The 11,167-nt window shown below is 32.9% G+C and overlaps 2 protein-coding genes across 3 annotated transcripts in view; one reads left to right on the top strand and one right to left on the bottom strand.

The window, feature by feature from the left end:
- Nucleotides 1-1,514: 1,514 nt before the first annotated feature.
- Nucleotides 1,515-8,734, bottom strand: LOC149889724 (uncharacterized). The gene is made up of 4 exons (XM_090086131.1): nucleotides 5,418-8,734; nucleotides 1,848-3,419; nucleotides 1,681-1,753; nucleotides 1,515-1,604 (listed from the first exon to the last, which is right to left on the bottom strand). The coding sequence occupies exon 1, from the start codon at nucleotides 8,731-8,733 to the stop codon at nucleotides 5,899-5,901; it is 2,835 nt and encodes a 944-aa protein (XP_089942257.1). The 5' UTR covers nucleotide 8,734; the 3' UTR covers nucleotides 1,515-1,604; nucleotides 1,681-1,753; nucleotides 1,848-3,419; nucleotides 5,418-5,898.
- A 1,409-nt stretch (nucleotides 8,735-10,143) lies between these two features.
- The window catches only part of LOC149889723 (E3 SUMO-protein ligase ZBED1-like), a 2,569-nt gene continuing 1,545 nt past the window's right edge, over nucleotides 10,144-11,167 (top strand). The window contains exons 1-2 of one of the 2 annotated variants that reach the window (XM_090086170.1): nucleotides 10,144-10,615; nucleotides 10,704-11,105. Coding sequence is in view for 1 of the 2 variants with exons in the window: in XM_090086169.1 (XP_089942295.1) it covers nucleotides 11,137-11,167 (31 nt within the window). In the remaining variant the exon portion in view is untranslated. Of the gene's footprint in view, nucleotides 10,616-10,703 lie in introns of both variants that reach the window. The other variant, XM_090086169.1, reaches the window with a different exon arrangement.

The raw sequence follows: 11,167 nt of genomic DNA, 5'->3' as shown, positions 1-11,167 counted from the left end.
ATTTCATTTATGATAAATCCATAAAAACAATTGAATTTAGGTATCTCACCAAACATAACGTCCTTTAACTTTAGGTCTTCAAAAGATATTTTTGTTTGTTTACCTTTACGCTTACTCCCTTTAATGTTCATATTAGCCATCAGATTTATGGAAAATAATCTAAAATTGAAAAAATATATAAGCTATAATTGATATATATTTTTAAAAAGTAGAATTTAAAATTTACATATCACTTATTATATCTCACATTCGCTTTCATCACATATATAACATTATAACAATGCTTTTTTTTTATTAATTAATTTCACTTCAGACAATTTATATCAAAAATGTCTTTGTAATTGTTTGAATAAATTAACAAAAAAAAATTGTTTCAGCTAAAATAACGGGTGTTCCCTAGTAATGAGCTAAAAAATGAAACTTGTAGAACTATAAACTACCGATAATTAGAAAAAATAATAATAAGATGTTTTAAAATAAACCAATCAGAGCACACAAAAAGTCTTCATTTTTTGGAAAAAAAAAACAAATTTTTTTTTTTTTGGAATTTACCTTATTACACTGAGTTTAAATAAAAATCCTAGGATTTTTATTTAATAAAAATGAAAAACCTTATTCATTTTTATGATCATTGAAAAAAGAAAGTATATATATACATATTTTTCATATATTGTATATTTTTCTTATAACTATGCTTTCTTAATTAAAAGTAGAAAATAAAAATGAAACACACTTTCCCAATATATTTCTGGTACAATCTGCCATATCCACACCACCAATATTCTTCAGTTTAGATAACTAAAAAAAAGGTGCTATTTAAAGCTTATTTAAGTAGTTTTCAACCCCTTTCTCAATAGGTTTTCTAAATTTCTAAAGATATTTTGTGTATGCATTATTCATTATATGGATGTGGAATAGTGTTTATTTATTAAGTATTAAAAAATCATCTTACATTTTTATCGTTTAAAATATTAATAGAGATAAAAATCATTATCACTGCTATGATAACACGATTTAAAAAACATTATCAATATCTATTTTATATATAAAATAAAAAACTAGCTTACGAATGCTTTTCGTTGCACATCATCCTTGATAGTTTCTTACGTTGATACTCTAGAATATTGAAAACGTTTTTGTTTAAAATTCAACTTTGTACTGTAAAATATAACATTGCATCTAACAATGCACTGTTAAAGATGTCCTATATAATTAATAATAAAATAATCACATCTAATTGATACAATAAATTTTAGTAAACAAAAAAAGTTCAACTATTTTTTAAATTAAAACCAAACTAACTTCCTTCTTCCATTGGAAACTGTTGCTTTTCTTTTTATAAACTTACTTGAGCTTTTGCTTTGTTTAACCCCAATATGGCGACTTGGCGATTGGGATTGACTTCCTTCTGCCATTGGAAACTGTTGCTTTTCTTTTTCTAAACAATAAATCCCTTTTCAGATCGTATTTAAATTGGCATTGATTAGAGTGTGAAAACGAGTTTATAAACTTACTTGAGCTTTTGCTTTGTTTAACCCCAATATGGTGACTTGGCGATTGGGATTGACTTCCATCTGCCATTGGAAACTGTTGCTTTTCTTTTTCTAAACAATAAATCCCTTTTCAGATCATATTTAAATTGGCATTGATTAGAGTGTGAAAACGAGTTTATAAACTTACTTGAGCTTTTGCTTTGTTTAACCCCAATATGATGACTTGGCGATTGGGATTGACTTCCTTCTGCCATTGGAAACTGTTGCTTTTCTTTTCCTAAACAACAAATCCAATTTCAGATCGAAATTAAATTTGAAATTGATCAGAGTATCAAATCGAAGTTATAAACTTACAGGACTTTTTGTTTGGTTTAGACCCAGCATGGTGACTTGGTGATTGGGAATTCATACTTCTTTTTTTATTTGTTCGAATAAAATCTACTCTTTCATCATCATCAGATGCATCTATTGCAAATAATTGTTTAAATGTAATAAAAAATAAATAAATATATCGTATCATACCAAAGTGAGTCATATCAAAAGAATTTTTTTTCTCATTTAGCTGCATTTAAGTGGGAATTTTATATACTTATAAACTAGGTGAGCTAACTTCACCATGGATACCATGGATAAAGACATAAATTTATTTGTAATTTTAAGAAACTATTTAGAAGTTATTCTTACTACAGCATTACCTGGAAGTAGTGTCAGATCTTTAACTGTTTTATTTAAAAATGAAGCATTGGCATTGAATATGACTACAGTTTCTGCTTTAAAATATAACTTCTAATTAGTGTTGTCACAGTAACAAAATTACAGTATTCGGTACCGATACCAGTGAAAATCTACAGTTCTCGGTACCAATTTCGGTACCAAACCAAAGTTTAATTTAGACTAAATTTGCCAATAAAAATTCACGATTCTTTGTATCAAAGCAAAACACAAAAACATGCTAGCTGAAAAACACACTATTTTTATTAATAAAGTTAAACAATGCCATTCTTCATACTTGTTTAAAATTGTGTTTCAACTTTTTCCACAAATAATAAATGAAAAATTACAAACCTAAAAAACGCAATTTTTATAAATTAAACAAAATATGCCATGACCAACAAGTAATAAACTAAAATATTATTATAAATGTAAAAAAACAATGGCATAATTTAAGTATTTCAAGCCAAGGATTGTAAACATTTAAGTAATTAAATAACTAGATAAATAACAAAACAATAAGCCATGACTGAATAATCACTCTTATTTATAAACTTTAACATTTTTATAAATTAAACAAAATATGCCATAACTGAACAACAAGTAAATTAAAATATTATTATACATGTAAAAAAACAAAACAACAACGGCATAATTTAAGTATTTCAAGCCAAGGATTGTAAACGTTTGAGTAATTAAATAACTAGATAAATAACAACATTTTTCACCCAAATCAATACTGGTCTACACAGTTATTCCTTAAGTTACTTTCTTTGCCATTTCCAGACTTTCAGATAGAAACACTAACATATTAACATGTTCCTGATTCAGTCTTGAGCGTCTTGGGCTAACAATGTACCCTGCAGTACTGAAATACAAATATAGCAACCACAATCCAATTTTTCTTTCAACAAGCAAAAAGTTTGATCTTTAATAAGGAAACAAGAATCCCGGAATCGAAGGGATATTTCTATTGAGATGGTTTTCGTTGAATGAAATGTTACTTCATTAAACTCAGCATATCGTTTTGCCACTTGAACCACAGGATTACTTGAATTGCGTACATACTTTTTTAGTTTTTGCATATAGTTTTCAAAAGGGAAGGCTGATACTTGATTTAGTGAACACCCCATATAAACAACATCTTCATGTATATGGACTAGGTTGTGTACATTGTAAACACAGAAGTCATCACCATATATATTGTTTGCTGACCTAACAAAGAATACAAGCAAATTGTGTGCATAAACAACAAAATGATTCCTGAAATCATTGTCTTCAGTCAAAAGTATTCTCATAGCAACATGAAAACACAAAAAATGATCATATACTTTTTTGGAAACAATGCCTTTTAAAACTAAAGGCCCCGAGTATAATAAGAACTGCCTAAACTCAGTAGCTTTCCAAAATGGTAAGTCGGACAATGATCGAGGTTGCCGAACAAAATCAGAAGGTAGCATACCATTTAAGGCCACTAACCTTGCAGATAAGTTTTGAACTTGTAAATTTGATAGCTTGCAGATTCTTGGCCCTTGTATTAAAAATGTTAGAATTCGTTTCATTACTCCTAAACATGTCAAATGCATGTAGTCTAAAACAAAACTATTAATACAAGAAATTTGAAAACTTATTAGAGGAGTACAAACTTTTTGGTGGTCTTTGTACAAGAAAGCATTAAATTCATGTGTTTCTCTTGGCAAACAATCATGGAAATCATTAAAGACAATTTTATTGTTTTTGTATGTACCTTTTGCTTGACAACGTTCAAAATAAAAATATCCAGTATGGCCAATAATACCTTTGATAAATAAAACCTTTTATTGAAAATGGATATCTCTTACCCTCATATAAAATTCCAGAAAACTGCAATAACTTTATCTCATCTATAAACTGAGAAAGAAACACCTCTACAGAATTCGGTTTTGAAAATCCACAAAACAAGCCAATTAAAAAAACATCTGAATGCAAAAACCTCCCTAGAATAGGCCACAATTGCTTTTTAGATGATTTAAAAATTGGAAGGCCATCAATGTTAATGAATAGCTGAACACTGTCAACTTTATTATTTTGAATTTTATTAAGTTCCCTCACAATTCCAACTTCAACTCCAAAATAAGTGAAAAACCCTCCTGCCTTTTCTTCAAAGTCAATACTCCTGGGAGTATTCAGAAAAGTTCGACAATTTTTTGGTAAACAATGCCCTTCATTTATAAGCAATTCAAGAAAATCATTTTTGCAATTATTACTCAGGTTGTGTTTTAGTACCAAAAGTCTTAGTTTTTTACTGAAAGTTAATGAATCTTTTATTGGGAATATATCAGGATTACCAATTGATTCAGCGGAAGATATATATTTATCATTATATCCAAAATCAGAAATACTATTATGATCAGACAAGTAATTAACTTGCTTTTCCATGATGTCTTTCAAAGGCTGTGTTGTTGGTATATCACTAATGTCACTGCCATTGCTGGTTGAATCAACAATAGTATCTAATATTGCATTTAATCTACGGTACTTTTTGAAGTATGCCATATTTAACAATATTGAAAAAACCTAAATAAAACTTTTGCATATATAAACTTTTTAATTAACTTATAACTGAGTTATTAACATTATATATATATATATATATATATATATATATATATATATATATATATATATATATATATATATATATAGAGAGAGAGAGAGAGAGAGAGAGAGAGAGAGAGAGAGAGAGAGAGAGAGAGAGAGAGAGAGAGAGAGAGGAGAGAGAGAGAGGAGAGAGAGAGAGAGAGAGAGAGAGAGAGAGAGAGAGAGAGAGAGAGAAGAGAGAGGGAGAAGGAGAGAGAGTTTTTTAAGGGCGAGAGAACATGCTAGAAAAATGAACAAGCATTCTTTTGATATATACGTGATGTCCAAACCACAAGCAAACTTTTACTTAATTGGAGTATAGTATTAAAGTGTCTAAGTATACTTTTTTTCAATGAAATTCGGCAGGTAGTAAGAAAAAAGGCTTTTAACGGCGAGAGAAAATATAAGAAAAATGAACCAGCATTCTTTTGTCGAAGGAATGCTGGTCATCAAGTATATATCGAAGGCTTCGATATATACTTGAAAAATATAAATAAAATATTACATCAAAGAATTCCGTTTAGAATTAAAGTTCCATAATTGCATTATTCAAAAAAAGTCTCTTTTGATACATATTTCTAAAAAATTACACACCAAATCAAGTTCATCTATGCAACTTTAAAACTAACTTGAAAAAGTGTGTCACATAATTTGGCTGTTCCGTAAAATCCGGATTTACGCGAAAATTATTATTATTGTAGTTTCGCATAAAAAAGATCGTTTTTTAGTTGTGCGTAAACGCCGATGTATCTTTGTAAAATTCAACACAATTTATATACAAGTTAATTCCCTAGGTATTCACACATATCTTTTCACACATACAATTATTTACAAGTAGGCATTCCCTAGGCATTCACACATATCTTTTCACAAATACAATTATTTACAAGTAATGCTATAAGGCATTCACACATCTTTTCACACATACAATTATTTACAAGTAACGCTATAATGACATATCCTTTACGCACATAACTATTCACAAGTAACGCTATAATGACATCTTTTACGCACACAATTATTCACAAGTAACGCTATAATTACACTCCCCCTTGGTCATAACGACCACTTCACCTCACGGACTATATCGCTCAGGTGCCATCCTTTTTCGGGTGCTTCTTCGCAACATTGGCGTCTGGTTTGTCTCGTCTTCAGGTAACACAACGCACAGTTCTTCATCATCTTCTAGATCCTCATTCGACTTGTTATCAACTCTGACGGGTCTTAGGTCGCGTATGTGCCGGGATACTTTGTCCACTTCTACCGTTTGCTCCGAAATAATTCCTGTAATTCTCCCAATTTTGTATTGAGAGTCACATCGGTTGTCCGGGGGCTTTACCCATACTTCATCGCCGAGTTTAAACTTGTTGGTGATCTTCTCATGAGGTTCATATGCGTTTTTATCGTCGTCAATTCCTCTAACTCTAATTTCGTAATGGTATAATTTATTTGCGGGTGCTGTAGATGACTTACAACAGTCTTTTGGGCTGACGTTATACCAATAAACTGCCTCGGGTATGCTGCACGGAACTCTCTTCGCCGTTCTTTTCACTGTTCGATGGCACCGTTCTGCAATTCCGTTCCCTGAAGGAACGTAAGCGCACCTGAAGCGAAGTTTAACGTTCCATTTGTTCATAAATTGCGAAAATAATGTGCTTCGAAATGCTGTATCATTATCCGTCAGAATTTCGTTTGGACCGCCTCGTTCAAGAAAGATTTCGTTTAATTCCTGAATGACACATGCACTAGTTTGGTCTTTAAGATGGCGCCATATTGCATATCGTGAAGGCCCACAGTCAATCAGGGTAAGAAAATGTTGCCCCTCATAATGAGTTATATCCATACCAAGCCGTTGCCACGTCCCTTTTACTTCGATCTTCCCTTTCGGCCACTTTATCGGACTTGGATCAATTGATTGACAGGTTACACATTTTTCAACCACTTGCCTGACTTCTTCCCTGCTTACTGATGGGTCAATTCTACGAACAAAATACAATGTTCTCTTCACACCATAATGTCCCGTGGACTTATGAACATGGTTTATTTCTTTGGGAGATAGAGAAGCACTAATCGTTCCACCTGCAGCAAGTTCAGTGGGCTTATCGATCATTTTCAACCAACTTCCAGGCACTCGAGTAAGTACATCGGCTAAGTTAGACTCCGAGGGCACTAGTTTAATATCCACTCTGAGTTTGTATTCCTCCACAATATTCGTAATGGTCTGAAGCCGTCTTCTAATCAGCATTTCGTTTGAAGCCTTTGTCTTCAATCTAGATTTTCCAGTCAGTGCATCGGTGACCCAATGTAATACTGCTTTCGAATCAGTGCAAATATGCAAGACATTCATCTTCCAATTGAGACCCATGTTTAGTCCTTTGATTACTGCATCGAGTTCAGACATGTTTATATGTGTTGTATCATCTTTTCTTAACCAACAAGCGTCTTCGATTATATTGCCATCAACTTCGATACTCACACCTAGCGCTAGTGAACTAGCATCCACCCACACTGTTGCCTCGTTGCCATAAACATTCCAAACTCCTTTGGCAGGATCGTCGTTACGTGTTCTTTTTACCATATCGTTCACCATTTTTTCAACAAAATCGCATTGTATCTTCTCATCCCATGTTTTCGTTAGGGCGTTTGCCGTCCTTTTAACAAATGACGAAGCTACACGCAACCAACCACAAACTGGAAGATTCCCTGTCATTTTTCCACATAAAGAGAAGATTTTTCGCCTCGTTAGAGAACTTGGAATTTCACCAAAATCGTTGTCTCTCTTCCAAAATAACTTCTTATTTTCAATTCCAACTTGTAATCCTAGAACTCTCGCCCCTTCGGACACACGAACCGCCGGCTTACAATGTAATCCATACATATCCAAATGATCAAGTACACTGCGAACTGATACGATGTCTTCATTTACAAGAATATCATCAATGTATGATGATGTTCCCTTCCAGATCTTTTCGTCTTGCGATAGAACTTTGTCCAAAACTGCTTTCATTATGACGGGCGCAACGTTCAGACCAAATCCCAAACGTGTTAAACAAAACCTCTGTCCACGGAACACAACAGTTTGGTAAGCCCAGAGTTCCTCGCTGATTTTGAGTTGCATGTAGGCCGATGATAAATCAATAATTGAAATATTTTCTCCAAGCCGTCTCCAGTCTCGAAGTTTGTCAGCACATGCATCCGTGTTCGCCGTAAATGGTTCAATAAACGTGTTCAGCTCCCTGAAGTCTAACACTGGTCGCACTTTCCCTTTGTTTTGCTGCACCACTGCCATAAGTGGAACCAAACCTTTTACTGGACCGTGTTTTTTCGCTTCGTACTTTTGCAGCCATTTTTTCTCTATCCACCCTTCAATTTCTTTTTCGTAATCGTGTTTTATGCCGATGGGGATGGTATATTCAGCAATTCTATTCACCAGATTTTCAGGTTTGGTATTCCATTTCCACGCAATTATCCATTCTCTATTTTTCTTTTCAAATGAAGCTGTGAAATCCTGAGCCGTTATATTCATATCATGAACATCTATTGACAAATCGCTTTTTAAACCAAGTAAACATGCTTCTTTTTTCATAAAACAAACATCCCGCGTTGCAGAAATCGATACTCCACCAAGTGCCACTATTCCATTCATACCCATTATGAAACAAAAACCCAGCGGTTTGAAATTGACCACAAGTGCTTCCACACACACTGTATTTCCATTTGGCGCGGTGATTCGAGTTTGGCTAACACCTTCGCACTGCTGTTGTTGTCCATTTACAGTTACCACGCTAACTTCTTTCTTCGTTATTTTTGTCGCACATTTTTTATAAATGATGCAGCAGGTACACCCTGAGTCAATTAGCACATCCTGAAATACACCGTTAATATCCAAGAGCATGGTAGGTAACGCCATTATTGATTGTTTAGGGAGAGAACTGGCGCAGACGTCTTCTCCCTCACTCCGTTTTTTGGACACATTCTTGATATGTGTCCATACTCTTGACACGAGTAACACAGCACATCGCTTGACTCCCGTCTTCTACTTGACTTGTTTCGATAATTATGTCTTCTTAAATGACAATCTCTCGCAAAGTGATTGGGAAGTTTGCATTCATAGCACACTGATTGTGTTTTATCTTCTAGCAACCTCGGATCACTACTTTTCATTGCAGCTACAGCAAATTTTTCCACCATCCCGTTGTTCCGTTCCTCGATCATCAGAGTCCTTGCTCGCGCAAGTATTTGAACAGTTGTAAGATCGTCCATACGAGAACTCGATCTCAGCATTCGTCGAACTTCCTCGGGGAGCCCAGCAACAAAGGCACACGCGATCGCTTTGTCTGGTAGCCCACCAATTAGGGTAGACAATCTTCGTAGTTCTGCCAAATAAACATCAACTGCTTCTCCATGTTTCAGCTTTCTCGTGACAAACTGCTCGTAGGCTGTGAATCCATCAACGGCAAAAGCTTCAAGCAAAGCCTTCTTTATTCTCTTAAAATTTTCTTTATCAGTCTCTGTTAACTGTTGATACACTACGAATGCACCATCAGTGAGACGGAGAGGAACCACACGTGCCAGATCGGTTACACCAATTACTTTACATACCAATTCAACCTTTTCCAGCCACTCCGCAACTGACTGTTGATCGTTTCCACTAAACTCTGGAATTAACTTTAAATCAAGTTTAGTCGCCATTTCGCCGAAATAGCTTGTAGTTTCGCATAAAAAAGATCGTTTTTTAGTTGTGCGTAAACGCCGATGTATCTTTGTAAAATTCAACACAATTTATATACAAGTTAATTCCCTAGGTATTCACACATATCTTTTCACACATACAATTATTTACAAGTAGGCATTCCCTAGGCATTCACACATATCTTTTCACAAATACAATTATTTACAAGTAATGCTATAAGGCATTCACACATCTTTTCACACATACAATTATTTACAAGTAACGCTATAATGACATATCCTTTACGCACATAACTATTCACAAGTAACGCTATAATGACATCTTTTACGCACACAATTATTCACAAGTAACGCTATGATTACAAGTTCCATAATTGCATTATTCAAAAAAAGTCTCTTTTGATACATATTTCTAAAAAATTACACACCAAATCAAGTTCATCTATGCAACTTTAAAACTAACTTGAAAAAGTGTGTCACATAATTTGGCTGTTCCGTAAAATCCGGATTTACGCGAAAATTATTATTATGCGCTTGCACATACAGAAAATATACGTATTTAATACGTCTCTTAAAGATAAGTTTTGTATTCCGCTGAAACTCATCTCGAATGATCGTTTTTAAAACTTGTTTTTATTGTCTACTCTAGAAAAAACGTAAATAATATTAAAATAATACGTATTAAATGCGTCTTGTTCTTGCTGGGTTGTAAAATGAAGTATCCCGAGGACAATAGTAAATGGAAAATAAAATGGTCCGGCAATTCCACAAGCAACATAATTTGGCACCTAAAATCTGTTCATAAAATATTTGGACCATCGAATTGTAATGTCAAAAGACAAGAACTAGATGTTCTTTACGATTTAGATTTTGAAAAAAATGAAGAAATAGAAGTTGATGAAAACAGCTACAGTAATAAAAGGTTTACATTAAAAAGACAAGAAGTTATAACTGAGAAATTGCTTGATTTCCTTCTCAAAGCCAATATGCCGATGTGCCTTGTAAATCACCAATCATTTATTGATTTTGTTAAATGTTTAAATCAAGATTACAAACTGCCTCAACGACAAACAATATCATATACTTTAGTTCCGAAAATGGTAAGTATTTTTTACAAATATATATATATATATATATATATATATATATATATATATATACATATATATATAACTATGTTATTTTAAGTATGAAAGAGTAAAGATAAATGTACAAAAAGATATGAACGATTTATCATATGGTTCGCTCACACACGATATTTGGACTTCAATTTCGCAAGAAGCCTATTTAAGTGCAACTTTTCATTATGTTGATAAAAATTATCGTCTTCGTAGTCGAGTTCTGGGTTTATATCACTTGACCGAATTACATTTTTTTCAAATATATCACAAGAAGAGTATGGATTATAAAAATTTTTTTTTTTAATTTAGGCTCTATACGCTGTAGCAGACTCTGGATTTAACATGAAAAAAGCTTTAACAGATTTAGATCCTCTATTAAAATATTTTCCATGCGTTGGTCATAAAATAAATTCATGCGCAGTCGATTTTTTTTAAAAATTTAATATCAAACGATATACCAACTGTAAGGGTATGTACTTTTTTAAATTATTTTTAATATTATGTTTATTATTGTTATAAATAAATATTGTA

Source organism: Hydra viridissima, unplaced genomic scaffold (assembly GCF_058129835.1).
Source record: "Hydra viridissima isolate aposymbiotic clone 2 unplaced genomic scaffold, HvirCarnegie_v1 scaffold_4, whole genome shotgun sequence".
NCBI lineage: Eukaryota > Metazoa > Cnidaria > Hydrozoa > Anthoathecata > Hydridae > Hydra > Hydra viridissima.
Note: the sequence above shows the minus strand (reverse complement) of the source record. Positions and strands in the feature narration are given on the sequence as shown.

Excerpts from the sequence above, each read along its gene's own strand:
- LOC149889724 (XM_090086131.1), bottom strand. The coding sequence starts at position 8,733 with ATGGCGTTACCTACCATGCTCTTGGATATTAACGGTGTATTTCAGGAT.